This window comes from Astatotilapia calliptera, chromosome 10, assembly GCF_964374335.1.
Source record: "Astatotilapia calliptera chromosome 10, fAstCal68.1, whole genome shotgun sequence".
Taxonomy (NCBI): domain Eukaryota; kingdom Metazoa; phylum Chordata; class Actinopteri; order Cichliformes; family Cichlidae; genus Astatotilapia; species Astatotilapia calliptera.
Window position 1 is genome coordinate 29471408 of NC_137431.1, and position 22069 is coordinate 29493476.

Sequence of the window (22069 nt, forward strand, 5' to 3'; positions counted from 1 at the left end):
GATGGATTTTCAGGATTATCCAGGAACTGCCTTATATTAAAGAAATAGTTCTAATGAAAACTCTTTAGTGAGTCTGTGGATTATGAATATCGCAATAAAACCCCCATTTCTCACAAGATATGTGACGACTGACATTTTTAAACATGATATTTTAATGCTTTAACTCTATTGCATATAGATATCACAAAATCCTCACTGACTAGACGGTGTTGGGGTTACAAAAGAAACGGTTTTGTCACAGTGCACAGAACAGTGTTTCTATTCAGAGGCTCCAGAGTTTGCAAATCTTCACCCCATCTAACCAGGCATCAGCAGATTTTGCCATGCTTGTGCTGTGTTCACACTACTTGGGCAAAAGGTGACGGGTTATGAAGCTTTTTCCAGTGGAAACCTGCTATGTGAAGCAACAACCTGACACTTGTCGCTGTGTGATGCTCGAAAAGCTTTTTTCATTGCTGCAATAATGGGGTGAAGCATCAACCATCACATGCTTCAGTGTTCTCACATATAACACACATAAAGAGCCCAGGGATGGTTGGAGAGGGTAGTTGCGTCAGCGTAGGTGGCCGTGCTCGGCTTACTCTTTTTTGTATGTTTTTACAAGCAGTGTGAATATAGCACGAGGCAGAAGTATGAAACCAATCAATCAAAATCAGCGGTAACTTTAGCGCGACGTTTACATTTTCGGATTTTCGGTGTCTGAAGCTTTTTAAGTATCCATTCGTTTGTCTTAGTTCTACTGGCCGAGAATCTTGTTAAAATAAACTACAGGAACACTAAAAAACTGCAACTGTGTAACAGCCATGCAGCTTCTAATGAACTTTTTAAAATATATCGGGATGTATAAACAATGACCAGAATGTTTAAAATGTTGGTACGCAGCAGACCAGACGAGAGCTTCTTAGATTACATCAGACTGAAGCTCTGCAGTTTCCGATCCTGACGGCACATTGCTGTGGACAAGTGTTGTAAACAAAATGCTTTTCTCTAATCTAATTTGCATCTTTCATGCAGTCATATTAGTGCTTCTAAGTAACCCAGCGCTAAGCGCGCTCAGTGCAAATCGTGCATTCGAGCCACGTCCCAACCCCGCCACCTCTCTTGCCCATTCCCATCGTAATGATCTATGAACAATTATACAGACACACAATATGCCAAGAAAAGCTTTTAGGCAAGCACATTATTTATATAATAAGAGTGCTGACAGCAATGTGACATTTTACATGAACTTTAGTTCATAACACCTTTGGGCACATAGATAAATATATTCACACATTTCAGCTTTCACGAGACACTCTTATTATGGGATATCATTTGTGGCGCAGCAATGACACCGAGTATGAATTCAATATGTGGACACTTCTAAATTTAAGTCTTTGCAAATGCCATTTTTAACTTGAAACCATTCTTTAGGTTTTCCGTCCAGTCAAAAATCTCCCGCTCCATTTGAATTATCATAAATACTTGTCCGCTTCGAACACTAAATTATTAACTGCAATGGATCTGGAGGGCTTTGCTTTTGGGCTTCCACTGAAGATTTATCTAGTGTTGGGAGGTAGCTGGCATTGTAATCAGAGGATCTAATCTCCCGCAAATGGAGGTCGGGCTGGCCAGTCTTCTCAGGGCTGGGGATTCATCATAACTGGGAGGAGGTCTGGGTAATATAATTCCCCACATGCAGACAGGCCAGAGATGGAGGAGGGGTGGGTGCTGGAAGGACTTCTTAAGATGACAGTCTTTCCCTCTGGTTCAGTTAATGCAATTTTGCAGGTTCTGACCTTATGGGCTACCACCGAATTCATGTTATTGCCCTGTCTGTTGATGTGTAGCCTTATCTGGATGAACTGAGTTACCGAAAAAAAAAAGAAAAAGAAAAAAGAAGTAAGTCAACACAATAACCCCGGCCACCTTTGATTAATCACAGCATGGCTTTCTTCGTGTAGCGTTGAGAATATCTGCCTGACACGTATTCCGTTATACCCTCGAGTCACGGACAGACAAACGGCCACACGCGCACACAAACACGCTCGAGCTGCAGCACTGCTTCAGCTCCTGCAGCTATTGCTGCTGATAAACTTGGCTGGCTAATTGCAAGTCAAAAGCTGTTAGCAACTCTGGGTATCAGTGGCCCTGTGGGGGCTTGCTGAGGAGGGCTTTCACACACTGAGCCACCACATGCCGTTACAGCGCTGCTAATGCGCTGTGGCATCTTCCATGGTGCCAGCAGATTGCCTGGGTGGAGACAGATCATCGGGACAAGTGCAAGTGCTGCATTTGGTCGTGCGCTGGTCACGAGAGCGCACACAGAGACCGACTGCGTCAATACAGGCGAAGACACCTACGATCCTTTCATGCTTTTATTCCATAACATTAACTCAATTAATATACCTAACTGTTCCACTATAGGCAGTGGCATCTGCCCTTGGGGTGAGCAATGCTCTAATGCCACTGTAATGTGACAGCTCCCCCGGGGGTCACTAATGTTGCAAAGTCCTCTGTTCACCCACATTCTGCGTTGACAGCAGTTTAAAACATTTGTTTAGGAAATCCATTGTGAAACTTGAGCCATAATTTTGATGCATCTCGGGCATTCAGACATCTAATGTAGATTTACTGCCATTATGGCATCAGCCCATTATTTACATGGGACCCTGTCAAGGGGTACTTTAGCTATTTAGCACTGAACTGCCACAAATTTGGAGGGAGAAGAGAGACACAAAGCAGCAGAGGTCTGCGGTACCAAGACTTTTAAGCCTTGGTGGTTAAAAATCTGAATTCTGCCTCTCTCGTAACGCAGCTCGACTGCATTTTTCACCCCCCCCCCCGCCTCATAGATACCACAAACATTTTAGCACCCATTTGTAACACAAGCTTCGCATTGAAATGTATTAATGTCCAGCTAAAAGCAACGATAACGTGATCCTCACTGCAGTTATTTGATCTGATTTGTAAAATCTCCTCTGAAGCCACAGAAAATGCTCACAAACATTCACAGTCTGAGGAGCAACGAGTGAAAGAACCTCTGGTGGCCCGGCTGACGAGTGCAGACTGATTAAACCTGATTTTAGTCTGCGATGGTCATGGGTGCTGATTATTAGTGGGTATAACATAAAGACACAAAGATTTGAAAATGTTATTGTGATTGCAGCACCTGCAGCCACACAACTGTGAAGTTGTGAAGCCCCCATGCATACGTTTATTTTATAAATGTATTTTACTTGTTAAAATATATTAGTTGTATTTGTAGCACGCACAGCTAGCTAGCTGCAGAATGGGTCGTACCAAATGCAGGTCTCTCATGGGGGGTAGATTAGTTAAATAATTTATCTTAAATGTTGTATATTTTCTTTGACTTGCAAGTTACCTATTTGCTTAGTCTTGTGTTGATTATTATTAATTTGACGTGACTATTAAACTAAGTGTTGGTTGTGCTTCTTTGCTGTTAGATGACTTGTTCGTATTTGCATTCCCCTGTTCTGATCAGCCAATTATTAAAGTCGCCTCCTTTTCTTGTGTTAAATCAGTTTTATTTTGTTTAACAGTTGGTTCAGAGCTATCTTAAGTTATTAATCGGGCATTTCTTTCTTAAACCTCCTGTATTGTTAGTTCATTTTGTATATTTTTGCATTTTTGGGTAAATAAAACTCACCCCCACCCCTAATTAGCTCAGTATTGAACATGGCATTAGTGAGAGCAACAACATGTAATTATGTTTAAAAAATAGCAACAGTATCAACATCAATCTTAAACTTTTTTATGTTTACTCATTATGACAAAGGGGGTGAGAACACCTTTTGTCCAGAGTTAAAACCTTGATATTTTCAGTGAACATTTTTGTTTTGATTTAGCCATATCTCATATGTATTCTGTAGTAGGCAAACATGTACTATCCCAGGTTTATTTACGTTTTGCACTTTTACAGACTATGTAATGTAACATCTTGGTTTAAGTCAATTCTGACAAGTTTGTTAAGTTAACATGTTCTTTATTTAAAATGTTAATTTGTCTAGCTTGAACTCACCTTACCTACCTGTGTTCCAGGATCAAAAGGAGGAAATGTAGCTTCACTTCCTGTATTTATAGTTTCCTGGTTAGTCTGAGGTCACAGGAAGAGACCAGGTGAAGAAGGGGGAGAATCCTTGTAATTTAATAAAGTTGATTTTAGAGTGTGTTTATGTAGAAATTGATTTATTGTTGTAATATGTATCGATTACACTGTAGATTTTTATTGCTAGGGAAGAGTAGCAGTATACGTTTGAGTAGGGAAATGTTTGTCTTACCTATGTAATGGAGTAGTACAGGGGTGAGATTGTTTGGTTAAGTGGACTATTTAAGCTGATGAACGCAGGTGTTCGAGGAGGAAGGATCAGGTCAGTGTAGCTGTGTGCATGTGACCTTAATTTCCGTTGATTTAAGTTCAGTTATGTTTATTTGAACTGATTAATAATGGAGTTGAGTTTCTTATTTATTTTTGTAAATATTGCTTGGTCACAAAAATGATGAATAAATCACTCGCTACACTGGACAGCATCTGTCTCCTGCCCTTCTTTAGCTGCTTAGGTCAAGTCCTATCACACTCATTATTTGATGGATGGACAGATCAACAGATATTTTGGTTTTAGAAAGGTTGCAGTCCCCCCTCGACTTTTATGTTGGTGGTGCTCAAAAGATGCAAGCTTCAATTAAACCACGCAACTTCTGATTTGATTGAAGTTTATCAGACAAAGACACACATAGCAAAGAATGAGTTGCTCTGGTTGGGAAATGTTGCCGTCCTGAAGACCTTCACACATTTCTCCTGTGTGGATTGCATTTTCAAAAAGAAACCCCAATCACGCCAGATTTTATTTTGAAATTTAAATGTTCACTAAATGACTCCACAGGACTTTCTGCCAAATTGAGGTTCCGTTTAGGAATAATGCATGTATTAAATTAGCACCGAAATCAAATTTGACATATGGCTAGGATTACTGGAATTGTGTCTTGTAGCTGCAATGAAGTTTGTCTCTGTGTGATGAATGTTTCCTGGCTTCAAGAGCAGTGCAAACACTGAGTTCATTTAGCTCTGTTAGCTAAATGAGCCAGTCCCCATTATCCTGTTGTTGGCAGGATTGATGGTGTTGAGTGTGAAAATGATCTGTTGTTCTGGAAACTTTGGGGCCTTTTGTTTGGATGTAATAAAATATCCACATTCTTTTTTTTAATATATTTTTCATAATGCAAGAAGTAATGAGTAAACATGGACTTCTTAATATAGAAGAACTCAACTCTAGTCATCCAAGTAGTTTGGTTTTATTTGCAGAGGTTTTGAGGCAGAATACATCACAGGAATTTTTGCCTGCATATCAAATCAGACGAGTCTTCACTTCAGCCTCGCAACACTGAAAAGTTACTTTCATCTGAATTGTACAGTGTAGGCAGAACTTTTAAAATGCACCCTGCATATCTTAAAAAAAAAAAAAAAAAAATACTGTTTCCAAAAACCTTGTGCTCCTGCCATGAATTGTAAGACATTTAAATCCAGAGCAATTCATAATCTGCCAGTCTGTCTCCACTTTACTGTTTTTAAGCCTTCCAACAGAGGATGGAACCTGACTGCAGGCATTTGGTTCTACTCAGCCATAAGAGCATTAGTGAGGTCGACCTGCGGTCAGCAAACTTGCTCACAGCCAGCGTTCAGTTCCCAGAGGTCTCGCTTGGGGTGGAGGTCACGGCTCTGTGCAGGTCGGTCAGTTTTAGCCACATTAAACTTGGACAAGCATTATATTACTGACCTGAATTTGTACACAGGTACATCATCACATAGATAATTCCCCAAGTGGAAAGCACTTTTTTTTTGGTGAAAAATATCATTACAGGATGAGCCTTAATGAGCGCTAAGAAGCTCAACCAAAAACAAGGACCACAACATCTCCTTAAGAGCCAAATCCCACCAAGTTGTTAAAACAAACTCCAACCTGAGCTGCAAGGATGTTCACGCGCACAGCAGAAAGGGCAAGCAGTGATTTCTGATTTTATAAGCCTTTTTCTTGTCCTTTGGAAGCTAAATTTGTACTAAAGGTAAGTACATCAGACTAATATGGAAGTGAAGCTGGGAGGATGGTACGCTATATAGCGTGAGATATGACGTGTAGGCTCAAGGTCTTATCTGTGGCCTCAGACGGGGAATACGAGTCACAACGGCACAGGAATGGATGGTCGGTGAGTGGCTGTCAAATACTCCTCAGACCTCCTAACAGACTCCCTTAACCCCTTTTCCTTTATTTTGTCCCACCTTGTCTCACTAAGGTACCTGAATAATTACTCCTGCAGCTGCACATGCGCACAAATACAACTGTGCACATGCAGGTTGGCTTATCTGCCACAGGCTCTTGATGCTCGCTGCACCTTAGTTACTGCCAAAGAGTTAAGAAATAAAAGTGTCTGTAAAGAAAAATGACAGCCTCTCACCTATTTTTACCCTCAAGCTGGAAAAAAAACGACAACAGCCTGAGGGGTTGGCAAATATCCAAATGAGCGTTTGCCTGAAAATAAAGGCTCATTCGGAGACATCGTCTCGGAAATAACTTTAGTTTAACTGCTGTTTCAGTTGCAGTCTTAAGTCAGGAGGCTATGGGGGCTGTGACGAACCTTTGGAAAGAACTAGAATGTCTGAAGTAAAAGAAGAAAATGTGATTAGAAAAGATTGGCATTACTTTTGGCACGAGATTAATGTGTGCGGTATTAAAAACAACAACAGCACAATGGAGTGTTGGACCTTTATCAGGCACAGCGTGAGTCTCTTATTTCTGCTTTCCGCGGCTCGTTTTATTGAACTGTCATGACTCGTGCGTTTCCTGGGCTTGAAGGGCTCGTTTTAAATTAGCCTCGAACGTTCAATGGCAGGATCACTGAAGCAAGCCCACTCAATATCACATGGCCCAGCGCCTTGTCTTTAAAGGATAATGAAAAATGATAAATGACAAGCTGAGGCCAGTCGTCCCCAAGCAACACCTGTTCTTTTCTAGTGACAGTACAATACAAAACAATGCACCGCCACTGGAGCCCCTCCCACCTTTAAGGAACAAGTCGCTACTGGAAAGCCATAAATTAATCCATTCTCCCTCAAGCATCCAAGCCATTAATTGGGACCAATTTATTTACAAGATAGCATGGAACGTGTGAGGTGGCTAACATTAGTTAGTTCGGTATATCAGAGTGAAAATATATTGGACAGATACGGGTCTGTTAAAAAGAACAGATACCGACCAGTCCCAGCTGATGTGATAAAAGCCGGCGTCTGATTCTGCTTCATGGCCTCAGTCTGTAAAATCCGTAATCAAACCTGCCTCACTTGACCTTCAGGAGCTGCTAAAGTGCTGCAAAGGATTTCATTAGTCTGAATGGATATGATAGTTTTACTATTCAATGAACAAAAGACACTTCTGCACAGAATGGATTCTTGAAATAGAAGGAAATTAATGCGGTCATATTTAAAGGGGACCTGTTACGGAGATTTCCAGCTTCGTACTTTTTATTCTTGATTCTACCTGAGCAGCTTCATGTGATTCACGGTTCACAGTAATCCTTTTTTTGGATGTTCATGAGGCTGTTAGAAACAAGCTGTTTTAGCAAACTTTTGGTTGACTGACTGGGGAACATTACTTTGCTGCAACATGGCCTGAAAAGCACTGTCACATAATTACCGTATTTTCCGCACTATAAGGCGCACTTAAAATCCTTATAATCCAGTACACCTTATGTATGAATTCTGGATTTTATGTGGTACACGGCGCTCAAAATTCTGTCAAAAAATGTTTTAGTACGACTTTGGTAAGCTACGAAGCTGAACCGCTTGATGGATTGTCGGAGCATTACAGCTACCGTAGTCAGGAGCTTTGCGAAGTAATCTGGGTCCAAAACTCCGTCCGCTTCAGATCCCAAAGTCAAACGAACACTGCGACATCACTGAGAGTTAAAAACTATCTAAATTCTTGCATCTTTAATAAAATGATCAGTGTTGCTGCTTTACCAGGCATAACAATTATGTTTAACACTCAGGCATCCATGAAAACAGAATTCATTAAATTTAACAAAGTTAGAAGTTAGCAGGAAGTTAGCTTGCTAGCTTCCACCTAAACATGATATAGCATGTTCTGACTGAGAGATTTATGAAAAAATTTAAATGTACAGCTCTGCTATCACTTCCAACTTAAATGAAGACAGAAAACTAAACAGCAGTGACTTTTGTAGGGTTACTGAATTTGGGCTAGCTGGTATATAATGATGTGCTACATGATCGCTAGCAACACAGCTATGTTAGCATAACATAAACAGTGAAGCTGGAGGATGAATGCTAATGCTTGTTTCGCATAATGGGAGTTATAATTCGGTGTGCCTTATGTATGAAAACAGACCCGTTCATCAACAGTGTGCCTTATAATCCGGTGCATTTTATGGTCCGAAAAATACGGTGGCAGATAACTACATCAACCTCATATTGCATCTCAACACACCAACAGGAAATAACTTTCCTTTGAGGAAAGAAAAGATGAGCTTTCGGGTTAACGTGTGATCACAAAGCCATTAAAAAAAAAAAAAATGCAGAAGATTATTACACATGTACTGTATATATATGTGTACACACACACACAGTACCACAGAACAATAATCCAGACAGTTAAAGCTTATTACACTGCGACCTGCTGCTCACTGATGGCTGTTTCCCTCCAAGTCTAGTGTATTTACACGAGGCAGCCGTAGGTGAAGCAGTTGAAATATCTCTGCGCTGCTATTTGTGTATTACATGTTTGTATTGATGAGAAACCTTACTTGGCAGGGACACATGAGGACATGGCTCACAGTGAAAACTAAAACTAAGGCAAACGATTTTATTTTAATTAAAAATGTTAGTTTGTTTTCCCTTTTTACATAAATAGTTTTTTATACACACGGATGGACAAAAGACATTCCGAATGGGGTTGATTGTATTTGATTCATCTCATTTGTCCCTCATAACATGAGACTTTTGTGCCCTCGGGGACTGCTTTATTGCGTACTGAGATATTTTTGAGTTAGCACATTCAGTCCTCTCTAATCTTTCTTTCCCTTTTCTTCTAAATTCACACAACCTCTTTGTTGGTTTCATTTATTAAAACTACATTCATAATTATTAGTACAACTTCATTAAAAGTTGCATATGGGACCACATCCAAGCTGAACTGTTTGCACCGTTGTGTATCTGCGTGGAAAAAAACCCACATTATTTACTTCCACGAAGGTCACATCTCCCCTTGCACCATCACTTTGATCAACGGTGCAAAACGGCACCGCAACACTTCACTGCTCTGCCTATACAATTATGCAATCTGCCTATAGAGCAATCTATTACGACTGTAACTGAGTGGAGAAAATAACAACTGTGTAATCAAAGCCTCTAATGTGCTCTGCAAGTTGCTGTGATCCCAATTTAATTTATTTAATCAACAAACGAGATTTGATATTGCACTCGCAGCTTGGATTCCCGCGTGAGATTGTTCTGCATCCCGGGACGTTGTTTATTATTTTCCTTTAGTCATCACATTTAAGAGAACAAGAAGAGATGATGGGCTTTGTACTTCAGCACATCAGATAAGCCGATCTCAATGAATGAAGTGTTTCCCACACATGCTGTAGGTGTGGCGATACCATACAAAGAACACAATGAATAAACTAAGAATCAAATCAATACTTCCTACTGAGCAGCCGAAAATGAAGCTTCCTCGTGATGTTGCGACTGCAGTGACATGGAAGCATCTTTCGGATAGAGGAGATCACTTTTAACCTACCTTAACAATGTCTTCATTTGAGGACTTGCACTGCACGAAAGCCGAGACGTCAGTGACTGCCCCGTTCATCTCAATCGAGACCATTTTGACAGGAATGGCCACAGTGCGTCCGGTCAGAATGGCCGTGTTGATAATCTCGGTGTCCTACGGAGACAAAAAATAGACATGGCATTCACGAAACAGTGAGAGGCAGAGAGTGATTTTCCTTGATATTTCATCAGTATTACTCATGTCCACATTTAAAGCCATTACCATCAGGGCTCCTGTGCCTACTAGGTGATACTCTCAGTGGCGGAGCAGAACTCATTACTCTATACTGAGACGTCTTTCATTGGATTTCATCAACTGACATTTTTATTTCTGCGCACTTTTCTTCCAAATGGGGATGAAATGGACAGAAAAGTAATAACCACCTCTTTCCCCCCCAATTTTGTAGAACCTCGAGTAAAAAATTCAGACAAACAAGACATTTACTGTACTGATGCACTGTGACGGACCTAACCTTTATGCAATTCTAGCTGGAACACACAAGTCTAAGGCACACTTGGATGCGTCACTGAAATCCTAATTACTCTGGAAAAAGTGAGAGAAAGTGCTGCTGTCAGTGTGAGATTTCAGAGCAATGTGTTAAAATAGCTTTTAATGGGAGGACGTATGACAGAAAAGCTCATTTATTCAGGCCTAATGCATCCATTTTTGTTCATTCATTGTCCATTCAACAGGCTACATGATTATTCTAGTTTGAATCAACAGCCATGCGGGTAAAGGAGAGAAAGTATAGGGTAATTAGAATTTGAATCAGCATAGGGCAATGTCTCAGTTGCCCATATTATCAAAAATCTGTCAACCGTAGTCGAACTGCTGGGATGGTGTTTGATTTGATCATAAACAACAAATACACAAAGACTACCTGAAAAAATAGGAAAATGATACAGATACAGCTGCAAATCTGTGCCATGATTCCATAGGTTTTATTCAGCTGCCTCTTCTCTGGTGCACACAGGAAAAATGTAGAAAGCAGAAAGGGAAAGGAGTGGGCGGCTTTATATTAAGGCATTTCTTTCACACACGTTGGACACTCTTATTCAAGTTTAGAAGTGTTGTTGCTAGTTTGCTGTCTAATTAGTTAACGTCTCTCTTGTTTTCATGCAGCCTCAAAAAAACGAACATAAGTGCTAAAGAAAAAAAACCCCCCAAACATCATCCCAGAACATGAGCAGAAATCTCGCTGGAACACATGTGAGCACACAAGCAGTTCTTAAATTAATCATAAAATGAATTCATGCCTTAGATAGGCACAACCAGAGATAAAATCAGTCTGCTATCAGACAGAATTGTCAACTCATTACACTCTGACTCGCAGATCTAGACCAAGGCAAACACAAAAGAGGACAGAAGTAAGAATTAAAAGAACGTCATTCCTGTGTGTCTGCTGGCTCATTTTTAATCAAAACCGAAAATGTTTGAAATTAATACAACTCGCGACAGCCTCACTGTCACTTTTTATGGGGCATGATTTTTTTTTGGCTTCTTTTACATTAGTAAGGACATTTCCACTTTAAATCAGAGCAGAAACAGTACAAATCTGTGCATAAAAATATACCCGATAACTTTCATTTCCTGAGACCAGAGCCCCTTGCATAATACCAGCCCGCTCAAAAATAGTGGAAATGGGCGTTAATTTGCATTTACTGTTAACAAACTCCATCCATCCATCCATCCATCTTCATCCGCTTTATCCGGGGCTGGGTCGCGGGGGCAGCAGCCTAAGCAACAAACTAAGTTAACAAACTCATCTTTAGAATTTGTGCTTCATTTGGATGAGAGCTTGACTAGTATTCACAGCGTCCTTATTTGGGTTTCAGACTAACAAATAAACTTCTGCAGTCTTGACTATTGACAGCTAAGACTGCAAAAGAGCAAGGTACTTTAGTCTCTACGAAATAGGATTTGCAAGCGCATATATATATAGTATCATTTCTTTAACAGTGAGCGTTTCCATCAAAGTTCAATCATGAATCATTGATGTAGCAAAAAAAGAACAAGTACAGAACTTTCAAGAACTTTCTTGACTAGAGTTAGAAAACAGTAACTTCACTGAGTGCTACCTGATAGAAAACCCTTTTGCTTTTTGCCAATTTTATTAACCAAAAAAGAGAAACTGCCAAACAACCGGCATTGCTCTGAGAGAAACTGCTTTGTTAATGCCAGAGGACAGGGGAGAATGGCCAGCAGCAGTAACTCCAATTACCACTCCTTACAACCAAGGTATGCAGAGGAGCACCTCTGAATGCACAAAATGTCTTAGTCGATGGACTAGAGTAGCAGAAGACCACACTGTGTACAACTCCTGTCAGCTAAAACACGAAACTGAGGCTACATTTACATCACCTCACCAAACTTGGACAATATAAGATTATCTTGGAGCACTTTGAGCCCCTGATGTTCAGGTTAAATAAGCATCATACACCACAGCCTACCCAAATTTGCTGCAGACCAAGTTCATCCCTTTATACCTACAGCACACCCAACCCATGTCACATAGCTCAAATCATCTCAAACTGGTTTCTTGAGCACGACAATGAGTTAACACTCTCCACAATCACCACATCCAAGTCCAGAAGAGCATCTCTGGGATTCGGTAGAATGGGAGATTCACATCACGGATGTGCACCAACTGTGTGATGCTGTCATGTCAATATGCACCAAAATCTCTGATCAGGTGAATCTGTGCCATGAAGATTTAAGGCTTTCATTGCTTCCTTTTGGCTTCAAAAGGCAAAAGGGGTCCAATCCAGTACTAGCAACGTGTACCTAATGAAGTAGTTGCATGATATTACACTAGGTATTACTGAAGGTACTAGAGAAGCCTTTTTATGATTCACAGTAACCAAAAATAATGCTTATTTATTTTAAGTTTTTGTACTTTCTGAAACAAAACATGAGTTTCCTTCTCTGTCCGTTTACATCAGTCTTGTTAGTAATTGGCTGCCCTTCAAAAACAGAAGGTTTGAACAGCCAGTGGGTGAGATGTAGCTCACAGAGATAACCATATTAAAGATATGCCTTCACTATAGCATCATAACAGATTCATGAGTGGAGCTTTTATTTCTGTTCTTTTATATTTAAAGAAAAGTCTATTAGGTCCTCTTTGACCTCTATTAGAAATCTATATTAGTTTCTTGCTAGTACCTTATTCCTTGTATCTGTATTATCCACATGCATTTATATCCTTTTAAAAGGATCTGAACCATTAGGGGAACAGCATGCTTTTTGGCAGTTGTATTAACCAAAAATATGTTCTCATCCCAGTAAAACCCCATGATTAAACAATCTATTTCAAAGACCTTTTGTTTGGAATAAAAAAAAAATGTGTTCAACAAATTCTAGCATTAGAACTGATTTGTTTTTGTTATTGAAGTTAAGGCATCAGGCATGAAAAGCAGCCTTTTTTTTTTATTAGCTTAGAGTGTGGGGCCAATTTATGGGAAGCAAAGCACACCAGACCACCTTGGATAACTGACTGGACTCTAGGGGACAATCCTAATTGAAAGACATCCTCCCTAAGCTCTCCTTGCTGTTCCAGCATCTGGTAAATATTACAAAACACGAGACACTTTACCAGTAAATGTGTGCTGCAATGGGATCTCTAATTATACTTACCTAAATTCAAGAGAGAACAACGATCAGTCATCAGTTTGCTCGGCTATTGTTTCACTTATTTATCAAGTTCTTCAGGAAGCAGTGAAACCGTTTTTTAAATACACCATGGCAAACATTAAAAATGCTGTTGTCATCTTACTGAACACAAGTGGATTAGTTTTGTGACTTTAAAAGCACAAAACTACAATTCAAACTGGCGCACCCGACATCATTAGGCCCAGGTAAAAAAATATCAACTGGGCTAAAGCCTGATTATTTTTTTCATGTCATAGAGGGAGGATATCTCTAAAAACGTCATCCGAGAACTGTAGCTCTGCCTGTATCAAATCAAGACCACGTGCTGCTTGTGAGGGGCAACCTTACTTTTAAAGTTTGAAATAATATGGCGCCCGGTTATTTAAACGAACTCCTCAACATGTATGACCCCAAAAGAGCACCGAGATTGTCTCTTAGCACAACCAAGGTCTCGATTGAAGCGTAGAGGAGAGCGGGCCTTCGCAGTAGCAGCACCCAGACTCTGGAATAATCTGCCAGAGGAGATTCCTACTTCAGAGTCTATTCAGTCTTTTAAATCGCGTCTTAAAACTCACTTTTTTACTTTGGCTTTTAATTCGAGTTCAGTATGAGAACCATCAGGCATGTTTTATTTATTTTTTTAAATTGTTAATTCATTGTCTTCTCATTTATCTGTATTTGTTTCTCTAGTGTTTTTTCTTGTTTTTAACCGATTGTGAAGCACTTTGGTCAACTGTACAAAACAATTTTGAATTGAATTGAACCAACCAGAAGACAGAGCTGGCATCATGCAACTTTGAATCGTGCATATCTATTCCAGTAGAATCCAACAATAAGATTGTCAACTTGGAAATAAGCATAACAGGTCCCCTGTTAGTGAACGTTTCCCAATTTAACCAAATAAATCAAGAAAAATAACCTTTTAAAAAAAAATAAAAAAAAAAATTCTGTAATATTTAGTTTTACAATTTTATAACTTTATAAAATGTGTTCTGTTTGAGATGATTGTGTGTTTATGTGTGTGTATGTAATGTCAGTTTCCTCTAAGTTGTGATTACAGACGTTGTACAACCCATTTCTACACATCTTAGTTGCAAATGCCCACAGAGGTCTGGGTTTGTGGAATAATGAGGCGAGTTTACTTTGCGTGTGAGTCCACAAAAAATGCTCAACTATTACCATCTCTAGCTGCCTTTGAATAATGTAAGCAAATACTTTTTGCCAGATGTGTGTCTTTATAAATGCACAAGCGTATACATTTGAAAATAACACATGACTTGAAGCTCTAGAGTTTGTGCAACGCAAAACATCATTTTTTATTTAACATCTGGCCGATGCTGTGGCAGAGAGCAGCTAATGGAAGAGGGAATCTGGCATAACTGTTACTCCCTCCTCTGCATCGTCCTGCCAGTTCTCTCTCTTAAAAAAAAGTCATGTGAAAGAGGGCTTTAGTGGTTTGGTGTTAATAGCAGCTCAAAATGTGCAATAAGCCCCGGGGTTGATTTAACCTTACCACCCTGGAATTGTTTCACTTTTGACACTTTAAATTCACCAGTAATTCCTCCCTTTTCCTCCCCCTTCCTCCTCTCATCGGCAGCGGGTGAGCTGTAGTTAGCACACAACCCGGGGACGTCCACCTCTCTGTGAGACGCTCTTCTTCATTCTTCGTCCTCGCCGTTCTCGCTCCTCGTTCGCTGTTCGTGACTCCACTCTAGACATTCATCTCTGTCGCTTTGTGACACAAGAAGCATCATTTTTGTATTTTAGGGACAGAACCGCCTCCCGCCTCTGTATATCCACAGTTTCACAAAGAGCCGATTTGTTCTACAGGCTATAAGTGGGCGTTTGCCACCAGCTGAAAAGTGCTAGTGGATCTGCATCTGTGGCGAAGCTTAAAATGAGTACAGAAAAATGAAGAAGATGAAGAAAGATGTGCAATATCAGAGTCAGATTCTTGTTATATCATTAGAGTTGTTTTTCTTTGACCACTGTACTCTTAACATAATTAGTTTCCGCTCTAAATATTTTAGTACCTTGACCTGGGCAGCAAAGAGATGCTAATAAAAAAGTCCTTGGGACACATTGGTTGAACTGATAAATATGCAGCGGTGTTCATGTTTGTTGCGATAGTTACTCTGCAATCTGGTCATAAAATCATCCTGTTTATACTTTGTTGCTAGACGATGTTCCTGTTAAGGGCTGGAGAAACATGCACCTGCTGCAGGGTCAGATCGGTGCTGAGAATTCAACGTTCATAACCATCACCATCAATCAGTCATAGCCAGCAAATTACTCATGTCCCCCCCAAATAACCACAGCGACTTTGAAAACACAAACAATCACCACTATGTGGAACTAGCGGCAAATAAAAAGTTTCATGAAAACTTGCCTCAACTTCTTTTATGTTGTCCTGTTCCTGAACTTCTGCCAGTGCACTTTTGCACCACTTGCAGTATTCTGCATTATGATGCATGCTGGATCTCTTCCATTGTGTCGAAATGGGAGCTATTTAGCCTTAGCATAATTTTGGGTAAGAAAGCAAAGCTGCAGCAATGGGGCAGGTTGCCCCAAAGCTGAGGTCGTTATCACAGATGTGACGGTTCGACCCTTTAAAGATGAAAAAAAAAATGCTTCTGCTTTCACTCTTGACCTAATGTGACGGCTTCGGGCTTGGACACTGCAGTCTCTGCTAGTGGCATGTGCTGTTTGGTCTCTGGGTCATAGCAGGAGACCCAACTCTCATCACCGGTAATGATCCTCGACATGAAGGTTGTGTCAGTCTGACACAGAAGTTGATGTTTGCTTTCAGCACAAGTTTGATGTCCATGGTGAAATCACGCAATCACGTGAGTGGTGAGAACAGGACCTCTACAGAGTTGTCTAAACACGGCTGGAAGAGGAGCTGGAAGCCCCTCTGTGCTGCCTGAGGGGGAGACCTTCAAGGGGAGAGGAGCTAAACTTAAGCTACTTAAGAATCTGCGACGATCAGTTGGACTTCTCCTTTTGCTCTGATAGACCCACCTGTTTTCAGTTTGCATAGTTTCTATCATCGGTTCTGAAAGTGTGTTACATTTCTATCTGGACCAGAAGGGTCATCACTCTCACTCTTTGATATGAAAAAAAAGCCTATCTACAAGATACTCTCCTTTTTCAAGGTGACCATATTGGATCCTGACATCTGGAAATAGTAAATGTTGCCTGCTAATAATTGTTTTTTAGGTTTAGGCCAAAACCTAAAAAACAAGCAATCCTTGATAGACTAATTGGAAGCACTCTAAATTCCACTGATGTGAAGACGTTTTAAATTGATCAAGCCTGACTGGTCTCATTGTGCAATTTGTTACAGATCATTTTCTTCATTTTAGTTTGAAAACACAAGCAGGGAAGTATTTTTAGCGATGGCCATGAAATTCCACAACAACTAAAATAATAAAATGACAAGAATGCCTCCTTTTAGCATTTACATGATGGCTGCGCTTAGCGACTGCAACTGAAAGCCATTACAATAAACAATTCGACCAAGCGAGGAGAGAGTAGAGGTGGCAAATTCTTCCATGCAGCCTGGTTTGGATTGCACATTTTACAGGGCAAAGCCATATAGGCAGAAATCTATTTCTGCAATGCAGCGAAACACATCTGGGTGCAAGATGCATGCTAATCCCAAATATCAAGGAGCCCAGAGATATTAAGCGAACCTTATGTTGCAACAGATGTGAAGCACACAAAGTCATAACTGCAGCTCAAGTATATTTAATGGAGCTTTAGATGCAGAACTGTTGTAATTATGCAAATATATAACAGATAACCAAGAGCTGTTATTAGAAGCACAAAGCCTCAGGAGTTGTCAGTGTAGAGCTCCTTCTTATGTCATAAAATATTTTTAAAAGCATATTTTCTGTATTGTAAGAGAAAACATTAGCTAACGTTGTACTGGTAGAACAGCTTAACGTTTGAAAAAGGGTTGATGGCCTTCGCTCCTATGAATATGCAAACATCCTCAGAAAAAAGCTTTGAGCAATTCTTAGACATTTACTGCTCCACGCAGTCTGCTGTATTATGCGTCATGAACAATACGGTTTCATCACTGGAAAAATAGCGGATTTCAATACGCTAAACAACTCCGTCAAAACCACAAAAGAGTTAAGTACAAAGGCAGGTGTAGCTGGATGTTCTCAGCACTGCTTGGCTGGTTAATTTCTCTTTGCTTCCATAATCTTTACAACGCTCAATAATTGCCACCTTTCAAAAGGCAAAAAGGAAGAGTCTAGATTAGAAGAGTAATGGACACTTGGACTGGTCGGCTCTGAACAATCAGTAAGTCGCTGCAGACGGCGTAGGTGTTGATTGGATGTATGTGCAATGGCAAGCTGTCTGTGTGCAGAATGCTCTGCACACATTGTATACTGAAACTAGACCTGCTGAAGAATGACTGTGTGCTGATTAAAAGGAAAAATAGTATTAAAAAAATAAAATCTTAAAAATTAAGTCAGGTTTGCAAGGAAGCAGAAAGTGAATGGCTATTAGACTTTTCAGAAGAAATACGTAAAAATCTTGTACTGTACGGTTACTTTTTACTGTTAAATGACTAATCCTGCAAAAAAATTGCTAGAAAAACACAGGAAATGTACAGTAATGTAACATTTTATATAAACAAAACTGAATACTGTAACTGATTAGCATTCCAAAGTGTAGATTATTCTATTCTATACATTCTCTTCCTGTTTAAATAAATCACTGAAGTGCCGTAAAATACTGGTGACTGTAACAGCCGGTTTTATTTAACAGTAACAAAGTGAAACATCTGTTTTGTGCACCAGTACTTACAAATTGGTATGCAGTATTTACAAAAATATCTAGAGTATAATGTATTTCTCATTTGCAATATAACAGACTGTCTCTTATTTACCAAAGCTGTGTTTTTTTCCACTGTACTTTTAGTTTAGTTGTAGTAGAAATGAGTCCCTGTTATTCAGAGCCTTACATAAGCATGTTGCAGCACTAACACATTGTCAGAGTTATATTCTACAAGGGTACTGAGCTTTTAAAGAAACCAACCAGTGTATTATTCTGCTTCTATGGAAGTCACACAATGGCTAATGTAATAGTCCACACAGAATTTGGCTCATAATATCAGACCTAGTGATGGTTTTACTAGAAAAATATTTTGTGACCGAATAATGTGTTATATTTCAAAGGCTTAAGGCAGAAACCTTCACTAACAGCTTAACTATAAACTACTAGCATTTGAAATTAAATAATATTGAGTAAAATAAAATGAATATGAATTTTAAAAAATTACATCCATATGAATTTGTCATTACTCACCATGGCCAGAGGGATGATGGCCTGAATGTCCCGCTGCACTACCGTCAGTTCTGTCACGACCTTCTCTGAATCAGGTGGTGGGTTTTGTCCCTTATAATCAATGTTCCAGTTGATCCTTCTGGTTACCGAGAGGCTGGTGAAGTTCTCCATCTCAAAGTCCAGCTGCATCACCTCGACATTGCCCACAACATCCCTGCCAGACCGCAAGGAGACAGCCATCAAACAGAGCCCAGCGTAAATGTCAAACACTACTCATAGCAACATATTCAAACGCAGGAGAGTTTACATAAGCAGACATTCTGGCAGCATATTTGTTTTCAGTGATGAAATTGTTGACTAGATAGTGCTTAATTATTAAAAATGTCATTTAGTGTGTGGTTGACACACTGCTTTTAATTTTTTTTTTACGCTGTCCCCGAGTTACCCTTGAGTTGAAACGAAGAAATAATGCATTCATTAAGACTTCAGCGTGTGAAACACTGCAGCCAAGAGCTTTAGAGCTGAATAGATACTTCTCAGATGGCGCAGTTTCAGTATTTGTTCTTCACTCAAAGCGATTCTACATTTACATATCTGTAAGTAGAACTTTTTGTAGACCTTCAATAGAACACCATATATATAAGTTCTGCATATATTCATATACATAAGCAGGTGATCACCTCCAAAATAAGGCCGTAGCTTTTTCTCTCTTGAATAGAAAGGAGCTGTTTGAAGATTGATCACAGTTTTGTGGTTGGATCAGTGAATCAATGGCCACAAAGCTGCCCTGGACAAGACCTCTGATTAAAATCTTGGCTCTAGGATTTGGTTTTTGCTCTAGTCAAATCAATGTCGCGCATTCAGCAGAGCTCAGAGGAGTTGTCAGCCATAGTCGATGATGACAACGCCCTATTGCAACTTTTCATTCAGTCGGCGGGATCATAAACAGCTCCTTCACTGTCTTCATCAGATTTCCTGACAGATACAAGGTAGATAACAATGCTATAGAATCTTAAAGGTCATAGCCAGGAGCAGACTGAAACATGAGTTTAGATTGGGTCATTATTCCACCCCGTTCTGCTCATGCAAACCAGCAGAATGCTAATATTGCTGGCTCACTCTACCGTCTGTTTAGGGATATCCAGATATCAGGTTTTTATTTTTACTTGGCAAGTAAATTACAATGTAAATTGTAGTATTTATAACAGCAATAATCTTTCAAATGTAGCAAACATTTACTAGGAATATACCGATTACAGCAAAGAACACATGTAGAAAAGCAGTCATATAAAATAATCAGGATATACTTTTAGAACAGAGAGAGAGAGATACTTTTATATGTTTTTATATCAAAACATCAAGTACAAGTATCCAAAAACTTCAATTCAATTTCATTTATACAGCGCCAAATCACAGTAACAGTCGCCTCAAGGTGCTTTATATTGTAAGGTAGATCCTACAATAATAGATACAGAGAAAAACCCAACAATCATATGACCCTCTATGAGCAAGCACTTTGGCGACAGTGGGAAAGAAAAACTCCCTTTTAACAGGAAGAAACCACTGGCAGAACCAGGCTCAGGTAGGGGGCGGGGCCACCTGCTGCGACCGGTTCAAACTGATCTTCAGCTCACACAGTGTTTCAGCTGGTGTTCTGGATCCACCCAGTTTCTGACTGGCACTTATTTTTCAGTTTTAACTGCATCTCCTTTTAATTTTCTCCCTTTCTCAACCAGCACTACTTTGGCCGCCTTGCAGAGAGAAAGGGAGGATGTTGCATGTTGTTGCTGTTGTGTGAATTTGTGTTTTTATGCTAATTGTTTTGTTTTTCTTACTAACTTTAAGTTTAGATTTAAGAAACACGCACTCAGTCACAAATTTCTTTGGTTTCTTGGGAAATGAAAGCGCTTTCTAACGGTAACATTTCAGACACGACAGCAGTATTTCTCGAGGTCTCGCACTGGAACTTAACACCCAGCCATCAGCAGACAGCGTGCTGAAATTTTCTCATTTTAACTAATGATATGGTTACATTTTGAAAAATAAGGAACTATCTTAAAGGCAGGGAACAAAATAATTGGCATGTACTGTAATTACAGTGCACAGTTAAAGAAAAAACCTGATATTAGATGTTTTTAAATGTTCCTATATCCTTTACTTATATAAGAGTGTCAAAGGGGGCATTATTGAGAAATAATAGTTTTCTAATGGTTTTCCTACTCACTTTATTAAGTTATCATATACAACGACTTATTCAGGGATTGACTTTAAATGAAACAGAGAGAAGGGTCTTGTCAATAACCAATCACTGCTCCCTAATCTCGCCAGCTTTCTCCTTCTATCCAAAGGTCTCAGTGTTGAGTCTGTGCAAGGAGATTGCAAATTCTGTTCTGCCTCTCACTTTGGAATAGACGTCATTAAATGGGCTGCAGATTTGCTTCTAACCGATCGATCGCTATTGGTAGGTAACCTGATTGTTCTCATGGCCATGCACACAAACTATCTGAGCACCATCACCCTTTTACTATCACAACCACGCCAACGATTCAAGACCCACAGCGGCCTTCTTATTATGAAAATTCTACATGTTGGGCTTGTAATCCTCAGGTTCAACAAGCCTAACATTAAACAATCTCGCTGGTGGTGAAGAGGCAAATTAATTCTCTTTCCAGCTGCTGCGAGAATCATCCCACCCAAGCCTCACCTTTAGCGAAAACTGAAACAGTAGCTATCTGTCCTTCACAAAAAGCAGAAAGCCATCCCAGCATTCAAGCTGAGAGGCTTTTAATGAAAGCTGGATCAAACTCCATGTACAACCGTCCGCCCACAAAAGGTTCCTCTCAGGAACACCGAGATGAGATCTCAGCCTATTTGTCTCGACATCACTCAGTGAAAACAAACACCTCCGTCTGTCTGTGACACACTCAAACTGTCATCAATACGGCCCACTAGAGTGAGTGCAGGTACAGCCGCTCAATACTATGTTGCCTGCCACCATGCTGGAGGGAAGGAAAATGGTGTTCACAATACAGTGGTTTAGGTTAGAGGGCATACTTCTTTTTTATGAGTGAACTGCAAAATATGAAACTGTAGCTGAGAGCTGCAGAAGAAAAGCTCGGATTTTTTGACTCAAAGGAGCTGTAGATTCACTTGACATTATGACATTAGTTTTTAGATCTGAATCCAAAGAGCAGATCTGAGGAATTATGGCACTGCTATCTGTTACCACATGGCTTAACATGGCCTCTCTGCCTCCTTACATTGCTGTTATCTGCATCGTG

At 39.9% G+C, this 22069-nt stretch overlaps 1 protein-coding gene across 2 annotated transcripts in view; it reads right to left on the bottom strand.

Annotated features, from left to right (window-relative positions):
• The window catches only part of tmem132e (transmembrane protein 132E), a 426314-nt gene that overhangs the window by 39162 nt on the left and 365083 nt on the right, over window positions 1-22069 (bottom strand). For both annotated transcript variants that reach the window (XM_080307607.1, XM_026182492.2), the window contains exons 4-5: window positions 18810-19002; window positions 9807-9950 (exon numbers count right to left, since the gene is read on the bottom strand). In XM_080307607.1, the coding sequence (XP_080163733.1) occupies window positions 9807-9950; window positions 18810-19002 (337 nt within the window). The remainder of the gene's footprint in view (window positions 1-9806; window positions 9951-18809; window positions 19003-22069) is intronic.